Source organism: Carassius carassius, chromosome 32 (genome assembly GCF_963082965.1).
Source record: "Carassius carassius chromosome 32, fCarCar2.1, whole genome shotgun sequence".
NCBI lineage: Eukaryota > Metazoa > Chordata > Actinopteri > Cypriniformes > Cyprinidae > Carassius > Carassius carassius.
This window is the reverse complement of record NC_081786.1, coordinates 22,154,642-22,175,630: the sequence shown is the minus strand read 5'-3', so window position 1 is coordinate 22,175,630 and position 20,989 is coordinate 22,154,642. Positions and strand designations below refer to the sequence as shown.

The following is a 20,989-nucleotide window of genomic DNA, read 5'->3' as shown; positions in this document are numbered from 1 at the left end:
CAAACTTGTATGTAAAGCTTTATCTGCCCCCTAATCATCTGAATAGTACCACTGGTTTTGGACTCTGTACTGACACCTGTTGGTGTGGATGTGTTCGTCATTATTTTGCTGAGATAAAATTAGGGCACCTTAAATTAAAGTGAAAATTAAATTAAATAAATAATTACATTAAATCAAACTTAAAGTGTTCCTGTAGCTCAAGTGGTAGAGCATTGCGTTATCAAGCACAAGGTTGGAGGTTCGATTCCCCGGGAACACATGATAGGTAAAAATTGACAGCTTGAATGCACTGTAAGTTGCTTTGGATAAAAGCGTCTGCTAAATGCATTAATTTCATTTCATTTCATTTCATTTGAAAAGCGCAATGATTGTTCTGTACCTTTATTTTTATTTGTTATGTAATTAAACTTATGATGCCAGAACTCACAAGCATTTTTAAATGGTTATAGTTGGTTGGTTGTTGATTTGCTGCTTCATATAGATTTTCTTTTACATACCAGATGTTGCAGCATTAGAGTGCTTGCACACTAGAGTTTACATAATGTCGAAAAACGTTGAAAAACTGTTGTCTCTTCTGTGCTCAGGGTGGCTGGTCCCGGTCCAGGGGCCGTCCTGGCAGGAGGAGTTTTTGCCGTGTCCAGGCTGGTATGGCAGTGGTCGGTCGTGGCTGAAGTCTTTTCACTTAACAACTTGTTTGTGGGCGTCCTTTTCTCACTCTTGGCCTGCTTCCACTGTACAGAGAGTGTTCATCACAAGAAGAAGGTACTATAGTCCAAACCATTTGGTATTTATAGGTGACACCAATCATTGTTGGTTTAAAAAACTGATACATCTTGTGTCAACTGATACATCTTGCTCGTAAGATGCATATTTCTATATATTTTTGAATTTGTCAGTTTGCTCTGTGGGGGGCGCTCTTCTGTGGGCTGAGCCTGTGTAATCAGCACACACTGGTCTTGTATGTTGTCATCATAATTCCCTGGGCCCTCCTGCACCTCTACACTCATAATGTAAGTATTGATAATCACTCAGGTTTCAACACATAATTTTTCGACATTTTATTACATCACGTAGTAAATATACAGCATTACAGGGATTAGTGTTCATAACCCAGTGATTTCTCAAGGTCTTCAGGTACTGGTACTTGCAAATGAAAATAGTGCAAAGCAGTAGAGGCAATCGCTCCCATATAACTGTGGCTTTGTCCAAGTGTTATACTGTTATACTATACAGTATGTAAATTTGAACACTTGACAATGGAAGGATCTATCAATAACAAGTGTCATGCGCTGCCCGCAGGGTTTGTCCTTCTTTAGTCTGGTGTCTTTGGGGACGTGCTTCCTGGCTGGCTTTATGCCATACATCTACCTGCCCATTTCCTCCTACCTCAACGGAGCTCGCTGGAGCTGGGGAGACCAGACGTCTCTCCACGGCCTCCTCACGCACCTGCTGCGAGCTGAATATGGCACCTTCAGCCTGGTATCAACAGATTCAATAATGATTCATAGTTTAAAAAACATGCTTTTAAAAATTAAATGAAATGAAGTTATTTCCATGCTGCATATATTTTATGAATCTAATGCACTGCATATGGTATTCTTTGGTTTCAGGCAAAAACAGATGAAAACTTGAACCTCCTAAAAATGTTATGGTGAGTGTAAGAGAACTGCAAAACAAGTTAAAGGGATAGTTCATCCAAAAATGAAAATTCTCTCATTGATTACTCAGCCTAATTTCGTTCCAAACCTGTAATACCTTCATTAATCTTTGCAACACAAATTAAGATATTTTTGATCAAACCCGAGAGCTTTCTGACCCTGCATAGACAGCAACGCAACTACCACATTCAGGGCCCAGAAAGGCAGTAAGGACACTGTTAAAATAGTCTGTGTGACTTCAGCTGTAATTTTATGAATCTGAAAGAATCATTAACTTTATTCAACAATTTCTTCTTTTCTGTGTCAGACCGCTGGTGCATTCGCGGGAGTACCATGACTTAAAATGACTTTGTTTGATGAATAAATCCAGTCATTTCCAGAAGGACACATAAGAATTTATGTAGCGAATCCAAATTTTAATTTCCAGAAGGAAGTATGGGTATGAGAATTATGTAGTGACCAAAAAACAAAACACGGTTCAGTTTAAAATAAATGCAAAAAATAGAACCGTTGCAATTCAGTTGTTAATATTCAATGTTAATACTATAATTTTATTACTATTACCATTTAGACATTGAATGCCAAATATTCTGTCAACTAGGGTTGCATGGTTGTAAAAAAACAAACAAAAAACATAATTGTTGATTATGTCCCTTGATACTGTAACTGCAATTATTCAATATTTTAAATGATACAATTTTATATATAAATCATTTTGTGCAAGACAACTACACTTTGTTTTACAGTCATGTTCTGCATACAAAGCCTGTTTGCATATAGTAATTGCAATAATTGGGTAATAACTATGTACTAACCCTGTACCTAACGGTACCTAACCTTAACCAGTGTAGTCACCTTATATTACCAGTACTTATGAGTGCATATACTGTAAAATAAATAACAAATATTTTTATGTGTCTTGATTTTGTCCAAATGTTCTTCCACTTGCATTAAGTGACAGCTTTATTAAAGACTAATGACTCTATTTATACCCCATCCATAGTTAATTCTTGTACCGTAGATCCCCCTTCCCTCCAAAACTGCAAAGCTGAACCTACTAGGAATAACAAATCTGTTGTGTTGCACTAGCTTAGAAATGATCAGAGACACTGGTGTAACACATCATGTGAGACTCAGGTCGTCTCCTCAGCCCACCATCATCAAACGTTTGGGTGTCCCCAGAGAGAGAGCTTATATTATGTGTCCCGCTAGCACCAATCAGCCGTTTCCCATCGCCCCCCACAGCTGCCCCATAGTGTGATGGACAGGTGAGGGGAACACAACAAGCATGTCACAGCATAAACCTGCCATAAGGAGCTCAAACGCTTTTTCTCACACACACTCGCTTTCACACGATGCTTAAATAAGCTGTCAAAGAGAGATGGGTATTAAGGCACAGGCAGGGCACTATCTCTTTCAGCAGGGAAATTGGCCATTGACTGGGTTTGGGAGACGGATAGAGAGAAGCCTGTAACAAGACTGCACTTAATGCTGAAAAAAAACCAACATTCAGACACTCACAGCATTTTAAGTTTGAGTCTCTGTCCATCACACAGACATGCACACATAGTGGATGTATTGATAAGTGTATCTCTTGTGTTTCAGGGCTCAGTGGAATCACTGTGTGAATGATCTGTCTGCTCCAGTACTAGTGTTGGCTCTTCTAGGCATTTTACTGTCTTTGTGGAACAGGTAAGACATGGCTGCATGAGATCCAATGAAGCGAAGCAAAAGCACACAGTCTAAACGTTTTTCATCCATCACAGTTTAATGTAAAGGGGATACTGTAAATGTAAACACTGGATGTGTGTGAATGTGTTTTTATTTTATTTTATTTGAGCTGTCAAATATGTCCGTTTCTAGCTCAACTACCTATTTGTCAGAAACCTGTTGGGAATAATCATATTTCTTGCCATTTACGTTCACTTTAAAGTAACTTTTTTTTTGTCATTATCAATGTTGTAAACAGTTGTGTGTTCAAAAGAACAGAATTCAAAATTATAAAAATTCTAGTTTAATTTCATTCAAAAAATAGAAGAAAATAAACATTTCTGGACTACTAAATCTGATTGGAGAGGTGGTGTTGAAATCTGTATATACTATTATAGTGTTACATATATTACATGTTATTCGTCCATTAACTTATTTGAACTAATTTATTTCTTAAAATAAAATAAAAAACTAATCCTAATTTAAAAGTATTAATTTCTTTTAAAAAAAATGCATAAATTATATATATATATATATATATATATATATATATATATATATATATATATATATATATATATATATATATATATATATTCTGGACCACTAAATCTGATTCGAGAGGTGGCTTTGATAGCTCGAAATTTGAAATATTATGTAAAATTATATTTTTACATAAAACTAATTTTGTGGAAACTATTTTGAATTTAGTTCTTGCAGGAAACATTATTGGCAGTGCAAAAAGCAACAATATTGTGTTTGAAATGTTAATTTCTAGATAATAACTTCTTTATAGAACTGTATTAAAACAATATCAGTATTTCAGGCATACATAGCCGTGCTAATATTCAGTACAATAGCATGTGTGCTCGTGTGATATTACTACAACTCTCTCCTATGCATACTATCATAGTTTTGCCATCATATTGTATTTCAAATGTAGTAAATGCAATATCATCATAAAACTTTTTAACTTAATGGCATATACTTGACCCCTAGACTGCGCTGTGTATTTGTCTGGTTGATTGTCACTATGGTGAGCCTCTACTCCGTGTTCTTTGCCTGGAGAGCAAACCTGAATATTGAGAAGCCTCTTCTGCTGGGAGTGGTGAGTTCTAACAGATATGATTCTTCTATGATGTGATGTATTAGAGATGGACTTCAGTGAATATAGCACGTGTGTGTATGTAGGTGGAGCGCTTCTGGCTGCAGGCTGATGCTGGGGTGTGTGTTCTGGCTGGTCTGGGTCTGAGCTGGGCCATGTGTTGGCTGAATGGGCGTCTGGGCCGGGGGACGCTGGGGAACACAGGAGCCTGGATACTCACTGCAGGCCTCATCTCACACATGATCCGCTTAAACCACAAGTAAAGCATTCACACACAGTCACACAGACTGGGAGGATATTACACTTTTCAAAGTTTAAGGTCACAAAAGTCTTGAAATACCTTTGACCAACATTGATAAATATAAGAAAACTTTACAGATGATTTATGAAGGATCATGTGACACTGAAGACTGGAGTAATGATCATTTTTAAAATACATTAAAATAGAAAACGCTTTGCTAAGAACTTCATTTGGACTAATTTAAAGGTGATTTTCTCGGTATTGTGATTTTTTTTGCACCCTCAGATTCCAGATTTGCAAATAGTTGTTTTTTGGCCAAATATTGTCCGATCCTAGCAAACCATACATCAATGGAAAGCATATTTATTTCACTATTTCACAAATGTGACTGGTTTTGTGGTCCCGGGTCACATATTTCACAATAGTACTGTTTACTATATTTTTGGTTTAATAAGTGCAGCCTATAAATAAATATGTTTAAATACTGTTCTTTTAGGAAGTAACTAATGATAAAACATTCCTGAGCTTTTAATTGTACATCAGTTTGTCCCAAATGATGGTTCCTCCAACCAATCAATCAATCAATCAATCAATCAATCATTTCTACTCAGAATATTGAATATCATCATAAGGCTACTCTTTGTATATTTGTATAACTGACAACCATAATTTGGTGCTATTTCATGGATTGGCCCTTTTGTGATAACGACCAGCTGATATTAATTCTTACTTGAAATGAATTTCCATTTTTTATCTTTAAACCCATTCCATTAAATTCAATACATTTCCACCTAAAATCAGTGCTGAAAATAGTTTTTATGATCAGCGGACTACAGTCATCAAAGAACTGCAGATTGGTATTATGTCCTGTCTAAATACTCATTCTTTTGCAGTGGGCCGATCAGTGTGCGTTACTGCATTAACATCACAGACCCGCTGAACCAGCAGAGTCTGTGTTTTTTTCTATATATTTGTGGTTGATCATCCAGACCACGCCAGTCACTCCCTCATTTCCTCCATGCTTCAGCACACATCAAAGCTAAAGCTCTCTTGCACTCTTCTGCAGCTTTGACTCTATGCTTGATTAGCCGTCCTGGCCACGCCAGTCATGCAGATTAAAGCAGCCAAGTTCTGTGCTTGATTAGACATCCTAGCCATGCCAGTCATGTAGATTAGAGCGCTGAGGTTCGGTGCATCGCTTTGATCAGTGGTGAGACTGACACTCTTGTCAGTGATCATCACACCTGTCCGAGGCTGATTACAGCCGAGAGATGTTCCACCTCATCACTGCTCACAGGGAAGCAGAGCTACTGACTGCAGAATAGCTGAAAGAATGACTATGTCACGGATCCTTACACTTTTGTGCAAACTCACAAAAAAGTAAACAACACTATATCACTTTCAGATCACTTTCGTCCCGCAATCTCTCAGTATTAAATACTGTCTTTGTAAAGCTGTTACAACAGCCTTTTTTCACTAAAGACTTTTACACGCATGCATTATTAACCTGTTGACCTTTATTGACCTTTGGGATTTTGTTGGTAAGATGTCATACAAACATCAAACAAATAAATACAAAAAACGAGTTACTTGTGTTGAACTCTTAAACCTTATAGTTGACTATTCACCAAAGATATTATGGTTGAGATAATATTTTAAGATCACATTTTAACACTTAAACAATTTGCTTTAGAACAATGACATAAAATTATTAAATTTAGGAAATAGGTCATTTTGTTTTCTTTGCAATATTACATTAATATACGTAATATTTTGAAGCAATTCATATTTGAGCATATTTTTACCTATAAGTTTTATTTTTCCTCTGAAAATGATCACCGTATTTGGCAGCAGTTATTTAAATATTGTTTGTATAGATTTTAAGTTTTCATTGTATTTTTCAAATAATTGTTTATATATATATAAATTATTATTATTATTTAGGTTCTTTTTATTTCAGTTAATTTTTTTTTATTTACAGTTATTTTATTTTACTTCAACCTAAAAATTTTATTTTTTTACATTGAGTGTTTCATGTAATATATTTATTTTTCCAATTTATTTCAGCTTTATTTAAATCAGCAAAAATGTTTTAATAGTTTTAGTTTAATGATAATAACACTTATTTGAGGTGCTTAGCATAAAAAAAACACACAAAAAAACAAGTAAAACCTGTGTGAATATACAAAACAATTGTGGCCCTGTTTAACCCCTACTCTGCAACTCAAGAAACACTGCACATACTGTTTTCATACTGTAGGTATTTTCAGTGTTTTGTCTGTGTGTGGACAGAGAGTGTGATCAGAGCGGTAATGACGTGGTGGACAGGTTTGCTCGTGAGGTTTTGTTGTCCCTGCCGCCGAGCTCGTTGGTTCTGACTCGTGGTGATCTCCCAGGAAACACACTGCGCTACCTGCACTACTGCCAGGGTCTCCGGCCAGACCTCAGCCTCGTTGACCAGGAGGTCCGTAATCCAGCCTGACACATGTCTAATTTACTTCAGCCATAAACACGCTACTCTGTCCCTGTTTCAAATGGCTTTTAGAAACCGGTGTTTTATGATGCAGATGATGACGTATAGCTGGTATGTGGCAAAACTCCAGAAGCATTTACCTGGAGTCACCTTTCCTGGGCGCTGGTGGGATCCAATCAACACCAAGGAAAAGGCAACATTCAGCATTGAGCAGTTTCTCAAGCACAATATGCAGTAAGATACACTGACACATTCAAATGCCCTCTTTATATATGCTACATTTAAAATGATAATTTGTGCATATTTTTCATAGAACAATTTGCTGAATGCACTAGAGATAGCAAACCATTCCATGTCTTCTGTTACCCCTTATACCACACTGCAAGAGCAAAGGAGATTGAGCAGCTATACTGCCTCCCTCCACCAGACGGCAGTATTTCCTTGGTAAAGCCCCTGGCCTCTGAGAGGGGGGCAATAAGCACTACAGTCATTTCCCCGGGAAGCAGAACAGAGAGAATAAGAAATAAATACTTGAGAAAAAAACAATCAGCAACCTGCTTCTTTTGTTAAGTGAACCAGTTTTTAAACATTCCTGCCATGTGTATCCTGTGATTCAGGATCTATAATAACAGACAGGGTTAAAAGCTTTAACTGCGTTTACTCCAAAATACTATACTTTAAAGATTTTTGTTTGTTTCTTGCTGGATTATGCAGAGAATGAAAGTATATTGGTAATAATTTCGGTAACACTTTCTATGAAGCCCGTATTTATAATACATTATAAGGGTATTCTTAAAACATTATAAAGAATGCATAATGCATTATAAAAACCTTATAAAATGTTATATCAACTCATGAATAATCATAACAACAATTATAATACATCTTAATACTTACGTATTTGTGGTTATAAGTTTAAGAGTATGATTATTTATAACACACAATGAACACTATATTAAATCTACTTCATTTTCAGTATAATGGACTCTATCATATCTTGACATTGTTTATTTAAGATCTGTAAAGTATCTTACTACAGCTTGTGAGTGGTTAGATGCTGAGTGTTATTTGAGTGTTTCCTCTGGAGCTAATGTCAATTAATTGATGTGAGCTTAATACTTTAAAACTTTGCCACTTTGTACACTGATGCTCAGTCTTTGCTCTGGGTTTGTCTACAGCCGGCCAGTGTTTGCATGTATTGGTCTAACTGAGGGTGACCCCAGCTGGGAGAGGAGTTTCTCTCGTTGGCCCTGGGGCGTCTGTGAGCAGTTAGTACCTGTCAAAACCCCATTTGACCCTGAAAAATGGGCCCACAAAACACTTGACCTTTACAACTGGAGCCAGCCACATGACAGGTAGCACGATTACTTATGTTTGTAGTATACTTAGGGAGTGACATATTGCCTGAATACTTTTTGTTAATATGTGGAATTTAATGTTTTAAGCTGAAATTAACATTAGGCTAACAGATGTGTTATTTTCATACAATTTATGATTAGAGGGGCAAAGTATTGATAAATAAAGACTTGTTTCTTGCGCAATACTGTTATGACCTTAAACACCTTTTACAATACTATTTATGGCATTTCTGATGCAGTAAACTTGCTTGAGTGCTCACCTGGTGTTGCTGATATTAAAGTGCACTTAAACACTTCTCTGACTTCATGCTGTGCAGACAGCCTCCGTTTCCATCTTCAAAGTCGTTATTAGTCCGCTGACCCCACCCTAATGACTTTCTAAACTGCGGCATGTCAATATCTGTGTATAAAGTGAAATTAGTTCTAGTCTCCGGCACTGAGGCTCTCTGCAGCCGGCTGGTATTCAGCAAGTTAATCGGGGTTGAATGGTGTGACATTACTCTCCTCTCACTCACTACAAGCGTGTCCATCCCTGCCTGCCAGACAAATATTAGCGGGGAAGTCACACGCTAAAATATTCCTTTGAAGGAGAGGCTGCGCGTTTATGAGCGATGTAGTGGAAAGGAAGAAATGCAGAAATATATGGGTCGTTCACCACAGAGGGAGCTTCCAAAAGACAGGCGAGGTTGAAGATCAGCTGTTGCATGGTTTGAAGATATGCAGAATATGATTCGCTGGATTACTGGCTGGTTTTAAACTTGTATTTCAAGTCCGTACTCAACAAGACTGCTTTGATGCCATCCAAAGTTTTTCTCTCTGCATATAATCAACTATGCATACTATCAATTATTTTTTTGAAAGTACACCGTTGTGAAAGTAAAAGCTACTAGCTACTCACAGCTAATTAAATGACATTATAATGTTTGTTTATTCCACCCTGTCAGCTTCCACCCTGGCTCCTGGGAGAGAGTTGCTAATGAGGAGATGTGGCAGGCCTGGTAATACATAGGTCATGGTTCTCATCACTGTATCTACACCAAACCTCAGTATATAGCGACAAAGGTAACCTATGGTGCTTTTTAATCCATCACTTTTTAGGATGAAGACAGCTTTTTTCCTGTTTGACCTGGCTGAGAACATGGAGAATGAACAGCAGGCCCGTCTCTATGAGCTTTCTTACAATGTGAGTAGGAAATGACATCATATATTAGCCTTTTTTGGAATTACTGTGCTTGCAATACAGCTACCAGTTTCGTTGTGTTCTACTTCACATGATTCAGGGACTCACATTGCTGGATGAATCAGTGTTTTTAAATTAATCTCTTGAATGAATGATTCAAAGACAAATACCTTTACTTTATTATTAAGGTTTTTTTTTTTTTTTTTAATTGTTCAAACATACTCTTTGTTTAAATACTGTAAGCTCAGTCTTAATTGAGCTATTTTATTTAAGAAGTTTAAGTTTGAAAATCTTAAATATATTATTGGCATACTATTACAGAATTTTTACTTCCGACAGCAATTTGCATGGTGAATTTTTTCATGTTTTTAATAACAAAAAAACAAGATGCACTGTGAGCATCATAAAAGTGGCAAAGCAGCTCAAATGCAACATTATGCACAGAATCAAAGCCTAAAACCAAAGCTTACCTAAAACCTTTAACACTTTCTTTTGCTACTTTGCAAGCTCTGCTATTTCCTTAAGGAAATGCAAATCTAGTTTGTCATTTGAAATTATTTGTAGAATGAATACAGTTCCTTAAAACATCACAGCTGATGTCTTCTATCATTTATATTGTGTTTTAAAAACCTTTTATAAACTTGTTTTAAAAAGTCTCTTTTAAAAGTTATTAAATATTAATATTGTCTATTTTACAAATATTTAAAGCTATGTGGTCTTTTTTATTTTTATTTTTATTGACAGCTGTATTGTCAAATAGTGGAAACCCAGGTAGACTACCCAGCAAATTGGGATAAGAACCTGGCTCTTTCCGCAGAACGTCTGCTGCGATCAGGGGGCAGAGGTCATGGTCTAGATTCCCTCCTGAGTCGCAGCATCCACCACTTCAGCCGCTACCTTCAGAGAGAACCCACCGATCCCCAGAGCAAAGCCATCCGCTCCATCATCACACATCTCAAGAAGGAGCGCAAGAAACTCAGAGACAGACAGAAGGCTTGAGACAAGAAGTGACATAAATTGTCTAAAACAACACAGAGAGCCTCCAAAACATTGAAAACATCTACAACACGACATAGGTGCAGATAGCACAATAAGGTAAGAGGGAGGGTTGTAAATATGAAGAAAGCTGTAAAGACAGTGCAGGTGTGACTGAAGACTGTAACTGATGTTTAATGTCTATTTTACCAACACACAGATTAATCTCTAAGTAATTTGGACTCAAAATGCTAAAAAAAACGGTTCATTTGGTTGGCAGACATTATTTTATTAACAACATGATATATTGGTCAGTTATAAAAATCAGGGGTTTATATTTACGACTCCAAGATTCCAAGACTCCAAGATAATTCCCACTGTGAAAGTAAAGGGACACATTTTTCTGTTCTCTAATAGAATTGGTTGTATTTGTGCGTTTCTTTGCATCTCTTTTGTAATAAAATTTTCACACTTTCAACATGTTAATATGCATTGAGTTGATGATCAAAGGTGTCCTGAACCACTCATTCCACCTCTCCCCTTCTCTCCTTTTAAACAATTGTCATTTGCCCCCCGCTGTCATGCATCCCTCTCTCTCACTTTAGGATCCCAGAGGTCTCAGATTGAGATTGAGGGGGGTGGGGGGTAAATTTGGGCTCAACCATGAGAGATTAAGAATTACCATTAATCTAGGTCAAATTTGAAAATACTGCATCCTTTTCCCTGTCTCATTTTTTCTGCTTTGTCTATCTCTCAAAACAGCTTTGAGTCTTCAACAGAAGAGACATGACTACTAGGGACCCCGCCAACTACTGTTTGATTTTAAAATTATATATTCTGATAGAACTTTCGTGTTTTGTGGTCACTGGATGATCAGTGTAAAATGTGGGTCCTAAGAGAAGCTGGTTGAAGAATGATTTCATCCTAAATTCAGGATGTCAGCTACACCTTATCACAACATAAAATGTCCCCCCTTCTCATGTACATTCAGCTCTTCTTCCACTGTGCTGCTTTCTCTCCGTCCCTCCCTGTCCCTGTTTTTGCCTCTCTCTCATCTGAGGGATTGTGTGAACCCATGGAATCGCCATGACCGTGGATGCAGGCAGGAAGCCACGTCAACACTGGAATGTGGGGTGCCTGAACAGATAAGAGCTGAGAACCCAGCCAGGCAGAGGGAGCAAAGACAAGCAAGCGAGAAGTAATCAGTACATAGGATGGTGTATATGGCACGATAGAACAGAGTTAGACAGGAAGTGCTAGCAAGAGGCGAATGGACACTGACAAGACAGAAATGAAATCGCAACACAGGGACTTGGAGACAAAAGAGGGAAGGTAAGAGAGAGGCCCATGAATGGTAATCCTTGAGAAAGAGCCAAAGAGAACAGTGCAGTTGCGCACACACACTCATAACATGGGAAGCCAGCCTTATTCCTCTTTGCATTTCATTTACATCCCTGGCTGTATCGACCAATCGGATTGGGAGCAAAGCCCGAAGCTTAGGAGGGGAATAAAAAGAAAAAAATGCCTTCGCTGCTCTCATCCTTCTCTGATAATACCCCCTGTGTTTCTCCTTTCTCCTCTGCACCCGGAGAGAAGTAGATACTGTCCGAAATGCCATAGCAGAAGTGACACCTCCGCTCCCTGTGCTTTGCCGATAGACCTCGCCAGCGGCAGGCCTGAAAAGGGGGCTTTAGCTGTGGGGCCAATCTCCTCTACTTCCTCCTGCTGAGGGAGTGGAGGAAGGGATGGAGGACCGCGGAGGAGGGTGGAAGGGATAGACACAATATGTGAAATTGGCTGTAATGTGCATGCCACATTACAGACTGGAGAAAATGAAACTTGAAACTCTATAGTGTGGAAGATCACTCTCTGTTTAGACAGAAGAGCATACTTTTCTAAAACTGTGTCTAAAACAGAAGTCAGCTGCCTTGCAGCTGCTCATTAAGTCAGTGACTTAACAGATACCTTTTTTTGTATAAAGTTATGAGGAGTATTAGGGCCGTCCAGTTTTGCTCCTTAGCTCAAACGTGCTATAAAACACCTGCTGGTAGTTTCTGGATACCATTAACACCTTAAAAATACCTTAACTGGCTAGTTTAGATGTGTTTGATTAGGGTTGGAGGAAGTGTCCCTTCGGGAGCAGGATGGGGCATTTCCTGTCCTAATGTAACTGAAAAAAAGTCTTATAAATGGTACAGAAACTATTTGTGTCGAAGAAAACCACTGTTACAGCCTGGCCCTCATCATCTCCATTGTGACCCTTCAGTTTTTGATCCACAAACAAGCCTTTAAAACCGCCAAGACTTGTCATATGCCACACCATCTCACCGTCATCTCAAAGTCTGCTTTCTCCATCTCTTTCTCCCTCATCCCTGTATTTAATAAACCTCTGAACAATGCAAGGATATATGAGAGGGATTAGGCAGAGGCAGGGATTGTCTCCATTTCTCTGGATTGATTCTTGAACCTTTATTTAATCCCTGGCCCTGGACCCACATAGCCATGATTGACTGCCTCAGGTGGGTTGTTGGAAGCTGGTTGAGGGGTGAAGAGATGAATACTCTGGCAGCTGTACTGAGCGGCTCATGTCTGTGGTGGTCCTAGTGTCTTTGGGAAGCCCTGATAAGAATGAGGCCATGGAGCTATTGAGAGAATAGGTGGATGGAATCCACTGGCTGGAGTGCTTCTTGACAGAAGGTTGGGTACTTTTGATGATTTAAAGTGTTACTTCACCCAAAAAATAAATTCAGCCCATGTTTTACTCACCATCAAGGTACCCTAGGTGTATATGACTTTCTTCATTCAGACGAATCCAATCAGAGTTATTTTAGAAATTGTCCTTGCTCTTCCAAGTTTTATAATGGCATGGGCGTGTGGTATTGTTCAACAGTCCAAAAGTAGTGAAATAAATCACATCGATCCATATTAAAACCTGCCTCACACGGCTCCGGGGGCTTAATGAAGGCGTCCAATGAATCGATGTGTTTTTAAAAAAAAAATCATAATAAAATGCCGCGAGACGTAGGCATAGCGCATGAATGTTTGGGTCTCGCGAAAACCAATATTTGTTAACAGGAGCAAAGGAAGCTGTTTATAACATTTTAAATATGGATATATCTCTTTAAAAAAAAACACATCAATTTGCTACAGGAGGTCTTTATTCACCCCCCGGAGCCGTGTGAGGCACATTTTAATATGAATGGATGCACTTTGTTTGACTACTTTTGGACTGTCAAAAAAAAAACCCCACCCATGCCATTATAAAGACTGGAAGAGCAAGGAAAATGTTTAATATAACTCTGAACCTCTGAAAGAAGAAAGTCATATACACCTAGAATGCCTTGAGGGTGAGTAACTCCCAAAAGACCCCAGAATTTTCATTAAATCTGCATAGTGTGTGGACTCATTCATCAATTTTGATACTTTGTTTCTCCGCCACTAGCTGCTCTCACCAGCACTGAAGAGGAGGCCCATAACTTAAGTTTACAGGTCCTAGGACAAAGATTGTACACTATACTGAAGTTTGGTCCTTCTCCCTGTTGCCCAAAGAATAGACCAGAGTTTTTAAACACCTGGGGGCTAATTTATAAAACATGCACACACAGAGATTTGCTTGGAAGTTTCTAGTAAGTCTGAATACCTTGATTGGCTGGTTCAGGTGTGTGTAAGTGGGGCTGGAGCTAAACTCTGCAGGACCGTGGTCCTCAGTGAACAGGTTTGGACACCCCTGTTTTATAATAATCCTGAAGACCTTGATCAGGTGTGTTTGATTAGGGTTGGAGTTAAAGTCTGCAGGACAGTGGCTCTCAAAGGAGTAGGGTTGAACATAGAGGATCTTCTTTGGACCTCCTAGTAACAAGACTAGATCTGCCAAAACATGGCTACCATGGAAATCTTGGGATTGATGTATTGCATACATGTGTAGAACGGTTTAGGAACTTGTATTTTGGAATTTATATCACTTCCAAACTCAATCATTTGTTTAACTGAGCAACAGACCTCACTGTGATAAGACCATTGTGATCCTTTTGGAATATCAAAAGAGACTAAAGACACTATGACCAACAGCCGTTTCATAAAAGATCCTTTAGCTTTGCAGCTTACCAACATAGAATAGCCTCATTTTCTGATGCTTGTGTAGATCTATTTAAATAATGATGAGGTAAACTCATAAATTAAACCCCTTTATGAATGCCCACAGGCTCTGAAAAAGTATGTCTTATTGTACAGAAGAAACCCTCAGAAAGTGTGAGATGATATCTTACCTTTAATGTGATGAGTTGCTCTAAGTGAGTGAATGTGTGTTTGTGTATGCGCCCAGAGCAGTGTTTCCAATTAAACTGACCTGTCTTCCTTCTCCCTCCGGTTCTAATTTTGTGCCACATTAAAGGAGTGCGACGCCATTGAGGACACAAAGCCACATTTTCATAATTTGCCGCCTCAATGTGCTTGCATCCCCTTGCATCTGTGGCTGTGAATACATGCCTGGGGAAGAGCCACAGCCGCCATCCACTGAGAAAGAGAAACAATATTCACATGTAGATGCAATATCAAGTATGTTTTCTTTAATTTACTGGTATATAATGCATTAAAAATTTTCTATTTATAAGTCATGTAGTAGCACCTTTCTAACTTTTACCAAATTATTGGATCTTGAAGGGTTAGTTCACTCAAAATTCCCAGAAGAGCAACACGACAAACATATTCAAAGAGAACCAATGGATTTGATGTTTCCTTACTTCTAATAACAGTACAAATGAGCACTATAAGTCTCAAGCCACATGATAACTTTTTGTGAAGAACAGACTGCGATTTCTGTGTATAACAAGTGTCAGTTTGAATACACGGAAGTGCGAGTGACATTTGAAAATGACCAGTTTCAGAAATTTTTTTTTATTTTTGGCTGATTTATTCCTAGAACCTGTCAGAATATCAAATCATGTTCGGATCCAAACAGCATGTTTTTAATAAAATACCAGCTTGTTCATTACAGCCTCATTGATGGTCAATCAATGGATTAACTTAGAAGGTTACTGCGTACTGTAGTTTCATTGGTTTACAATTCATATTGCAACAAACATTTAATCAGGGATTGCTTGGTTGACACTTTTTCATGATTTCTTGTGGAAAATATTTGTGAAGGGCTTAAACGGATGAATCATGTTTTGAAAAGTTTACATTTCCACTCTGACAGACAGGAGCTAATCGCAGTATTGGGGGAACATTGGGAAAATGTTTCATAATGGGCAGACACCAGCTAATCTAAAAAGCTCCCCATTTACAAATGGAAATCCCAGGATCCAATTGGGCTAATGAAGAGAGTTGAGCGGGATAATTCGATGTGCTGTAATGCTGTGTAAGAGGCCTGTAATGTTGTGTTGGTGGTGAAGCCTGTGTGCTATGAGTTGTGTGACTGACTGGAGAGACTTCCAGAGCCTGAAGGCCTGGCTGCGGCTCTCAGCACCTGCCTCAAGAGACCTCTTCCTCGTAAGATCTGTCTTCCTTCTCCTCCAGAAGGGTGAGAGAATTCGGCATGCTGAAGTGGTGCAGAATGGACTCTCCTCTGATCTCTTGCCCCATCCGTTCCTACTGTTCTCCATCTGTTTTTCAGTTTCAGACGTGGGTTCAAACAGAAAATTAGCTGAATGAATTCTTTGAAAGTTTCTGTTTGCATAATATATGCGTGTGCTATGTGTATATTTATTATGTATATATAAATACACACATAGTATATATTTAGAAAATATTTACATGCATTTATTTATATATATATATATATATATATATATATATATATATATTATATATTTAAAATATATAAATTTACGTCTATATTTATATTCACATAATTTACATTATAATAAATATATTTAACATATAGCATATTTTTCTGAAATATATACATACATGTTTATTTATATATACACACTGTAAAATCTAATAAGTTGGGCTTACTTAAAAAAAGCATGCAAACTGATTGCCTTGAAAAAACTAAGTAAAGTGAAATAGGAATAGTATGTTGTACTGACAAATGCTTAGTTAGTATAGTTAACTTACACAAGAGTTCTAGTAACTAAAAAAGAACTGTAGGGGGTACTTGATCCTTTCATTTAGGTTTACTCATGACTTAGTATAGCTACTCACTGACTCCCAGGATGCATTGCGCAGAATAAATTATGCAGTTGCTTTGTTTTAAAGTTGTTGTTTTTATTTGCCAATTTTATTTGCTGTCTTGTGTCGGCAGTAGCACAACAAAAAGAGCAAATAAAATGGCTATTGTTACAATTAATGAAAATAAATTTAATTTAATTGTTACCATTGTTGTGATTCACATGATGAATGTTTAAGTCTGTGTGTGACTTCGGCATATTACCACTTACTATTTAAGGATTATATAAAAAGCATATCAAGGTATTTATGAAAAATAAACTCTCAAAAAGGTCATCATGAAACACACACATAAAAATGCTTTAATTAAAAAATAGGTCATTTTATAAAAGCAACCTATTTATTACTTTTCTTTGAAATCAAATAACTCTGATTTCATGATGCATTTCTCCATTAATAGAGAGAAAATTATATTAACATAAATGAAGTTTCAAGTGCCCAACCAAAGGGAATGCTAATCACTATAATGGTGAGCTAAAAAAAAACAACCGGCAATTAGCAACATATTAGTGCACTGCTGCCTCTCACTGGTTTATTAATGTCATTGGTTCCTTTGTGGCTACTTGAATATTTTAAGTAAGTGTCACTCAAAACAGTAAGTAAATTGTTTTATTTGCCTTGAAAGAAGCTGAAACTTAATAAAATCTAGTAAGTATAACGACTAAGTAAAGATAACTAATTAAATCTAAGTAAGGTAAACTATTGGATTTTACAGTGCAGTACAGACCAAAAGTTTGGAAACATTACTATTTTTAATATTTTTGAAATAAGTTTCCTCTGCTCATCAAGCCTGCATTTATTTGATCAAAATACAGAAAAAACAGTAATATTGTGAAATATTATTAAAACTTAAAATAATACTTTTCTATTTGAATATACTTTAAAGAAATAATTTATTCCTGTGATGCAAAGCTGAATTTTCAGCATCATTACTCCAGCCTTCAGTGTCACATGTAACATACAGTCTATCACATGATCATTTAGAAATCATTCTAATATTCTGATTTATTGTTTGTTGGAAACAGTTCTGCTGTCTAATATATTTGATCAATAAAAGGTTAAAAAGAACTGCATTTATTCAAAATAAAAAAAATTCTAATAATATATATTCTAATAATATATTTTCTTTACTATCACTTTTTATCAATTTAACACATCCTTGCTGAATAAAAGTATTGATTTTATTTAAAAAAAAGAAAGAAAAAAAATTACTGACCCCAAATTACTGACCAGTAGTGTATATTGTTATTACAAAATATTTATATTTTAAAAACATAGCTTCTTTTTTTATTTTTATTCATCAAAATATCCTAAAAAAGGATCACATGTTCTGAAACAATATTAAGCAGCAGAACTGTTTCCAACTTTGATAATGAATCATCATATTAGAATGATTTCTAAAGGATCATGTGATAATGATCCTAAAAATTCAGCTTTGCATCACAGAAATAAATGATCCTTTAAAGTATAATAAATTTAAAAACAATTATTTTAAATTGTAATAATATATCACAATATAAAAATTTATTTCTGTATTTTTGATCAAATAAATGCAGGCTTGATGAGCAGAAGAAACTTCTTTCAAAAACATTAAAAATAGTCATGTTTCCAAACTTTTAGTCTGTACTGTACATTATAAATCTACACAGTACACATACATATATTACGTAAACAAAAACTTTTATTTTGGATGCGATTAATCATTTGCCAGCACTAATCCTAACAGGGAACATTTGGAACGTTCTGGCAAGGTTATCCAAAAAGTTATGAACAAATATATTTTCATTCAAACAAAATGTTCGTTCAAAGTTATCTGGTTTTAATAAAGTTATAAATATACATAATTCATAATGAAAAATATACATAATTCATGGATATTTTCAACAGATTTTTTTTGTTTTTACACTTGTTTCAGAATGTTCAGAGAACATTTAAAAGTAACATTCCCGTGCAAAATCATTAATAATGGAATGCTCTCTTAAAGTTCGCAGCCAAGAAAAAAAACATTTCTCAAACATTTCTAAAATGGGAACGTTATAAAAACTTTCTTAGAAGTATTCCAGAGTTGTTTGGTTTATCAAGTTCCGTCAGCTATTTCGAATGTCTCTTGTCAAAAAAACATGGAATACACCGTAAACAGAAAAATCATATAGAATTATGGGTAAAGGTCGTTCATGGTGGTTTAAATGTTGCATTAGACTGTGACGGGAAAAAATTGCTTTTTAAGTCTTATACATTGTAATGGACCTCTTGCATTAGAGGGTTAACTATTATTAACTGAATGATTATTATAATATTGTACCATGGTACTGGTATCTCATATTACCTGTTGTACATGTCCACAAAACATGATAATACTATGGTATATTACTATTGTACCATGCCCAAATAGTGCGCCCTCTCTTCTAATACCTGTTTCCTTTCTACCCCTTGTTGTCACTCGTTTTCACCAACTATGGCCCCTCCCCCTTCTCTCTTGCAGTGGCTCTTGCAGATGTGCACAAACAAGAAGAGATTAAAGCAAAATGAATCTAAACAGACAAATGGAATTAGACTGACGGGTGTTGGTGGCCTGGGTTGAAGTGATAAACACAGCGATGCTGAGTGTGTGTGTCTGCGTGCGTGTGTGTTTGTGTTTGTGCATGTGTGTGCTTTCTAGTGTCTAGAGGATTAACAGTGGTTAGGTGTGTATGCTGGGTTGATTGCTTTTGGGTACTGCAAAGTGTTTGTATAATGCATTCTGTTTTTGTAATTGTTTCTTTTTTATTTCTATGTGACATCAGCCTGAACCCAGTGTTTTCACTGCCACAAATGTACATGTATACAAATGTAAAAAATTTTAAGCTTAATTTTTAAAGGGGACATATGATGCTGATAAAAAGAACATTATTTTGTGTAATGAAATGTGTTTATGCGGTTTAAGGTTCAAAAAACAAGTTCCACATGTTGTACATTATTGTTTCTCCTCTATGCCCTGCCTTCTGAAATGTCGATTTTTACAAAACCCATCCTTGTAAAAAGCAAGGTGTGCTGTGATTGGCCAGCTATCCAGTGCTTTGTAATTGGATGACTACCTCAAGCGTGTGACAGAAATGTTACGCCCCTTTACACTGTGATGCCCTGTCCGGCCAGAGCAACGAGTCATAAACATAAAACCCATTATAAACGTGATATAAACATGATTTCTAGTCATGTCCTCTTTTGGAAGGCCAAACAAAGTAGTGTTGCTTACTCAACGAAACATTGTCACCAGTGGTGTCAAAAGTATTGACATTCATTACTTGAGTAGAAGTATACGTAGATACTAGGGTTTAAAAAGACTCAACTCAAGCTTTTTACACAAGTAAAAGTGTAAAAGTACTGGTTTAAAAAACTACTTAAAGTGTAAAAGTAATGTAAGGGGAAAAAATGCCATTAAGAACGAAAGCTTAGGCCGCGCCACAGGGGCCTATTGTGCACTACCCCACCTCCTCAAAAAAACATTTTTCTAAAGGCCATAATGACTATAATGTTATATTCAAATGTTCATGTTGAAAAATTTGGGATGCACTAGGCTACCTGTTTCAGCCGCATATATGCCCATTGAAAATGAACGCATTTTAGTACAATGCATATACATTAAAGAACTAGAGATATAATGACTAGTTGCCTAGGGTGACCATATGAGCCATTTTCCTAGGACGCATCCTTGCAAGGATTTCTATATTGCCTAAAACATCCAAAGTAGTTTGACCAATAACATGCAATGTATGTTACATAATCAACCAATCGTGGCGTGTGATAAGGTGAGATCTACAGAGAACGATCAAAGCAATGCAAATACACGTACATGTTAGGTGTTTGTTCGTTCATTCAACTTGAAGCGTCGCTGTGCACCAATCATTGTATGACACCAAAGTACCAAGAGAGTGGTTTTAATGCTTAAGGAGCCGTGCTCTGCTCTCTATAGCTCTTATGAATGCCATACAATGATCGATCTGCAGAGCACAAACAGCCAAAATCTGGATATTTTAGGCAATATAAAAATCCTGGCAAGGACGCGTCCTGGGAAAATGGCTCATATGGTCACCCTATAGTTGCCTGTAAGTATTGTTATGGTGCAAAAAGTCAAACTTCAGAGG

The 20,989-nt window shown here is 36.8% G+C and overlaps 2 protein-coding genes across 2 annotated transcripts in view; both read left to right on the top strand.

The window, feature by feature from the left end:
* Positions 1 to 11,178, top strand: part of tmem260 (transmembrane protein 260) — a 34,398-nt gene extending 23,220 nt beyond the window's left edge. The window contains exons 4-16 of the mRNA XM_059520774.1: positions 585 to 762; positions 897 to 1,010; positions 1,300 to 1,479; positions 1,611 to 1,651; positions 3,264 to 3,350; positions 4,368 to 4,476; positions 4,560 to 4,732; positions 7,007 to 7,178; positions 7,282 to 7,421; positions 8,366 to 8,542; positions 9,490 to 9,543; positions 9,644 to 9,728; positions 10,470 to 11,178. Of these exons, the coding sequence (XP_059376757.1) occupies positions 585 to 762; positions 897 to 1,010; positions 1,300 to 1,479; positions 1,611 to 1,651; positions 3,264 to 3,350; positions 4,368 to 4,476; positions 4,560 to 4,732; positions 7,007 to 7,178; positions 7,282 to 7,421; positions 8,366 to 8,542; positions 9,490 to 9,543; positions 9,644 to 9,728; positions 10,470 to 10,724 (1,765 nt within the window). The 3' untranslated portion in view covers positions 10,725 to 11,178. The remainder of the gene's footprint in view (positions 1 to 584; positions 763 to 896; positions 1,011 to 1,299; positions 1,480 to 1,610; positions 1,652 to 3,263; positions 3,351 to 4,367; positions 4,477 to 4,559; positions 4,733 to 7,006; positions 7,179 to 7,281; positions 7,422 to 8,365; positions 8,543 to 9,489; positions 9,544 to 9,643; positions 9,729 to 10,469) is intronic.
* LOC132113009 (kinectin-like) overlaps positions 1 to 18,852 on the top strand; it is a 121,181-nt gene extending 102,329 nt beyond the window's left edge. The window contains exon 37 of the mRNA XM_059520790.1: positions 18,842 to 18,852. The gene's annotated coding sequence lies outside the window, so the exon portion shown is untranslated. The remainder of the gene's footprint in view (positions 1 to 18,841) is intronic.
* The last annotated feature ends 2,137 nt before the right edge of the window (positions 18,853 to 20,989 follow it).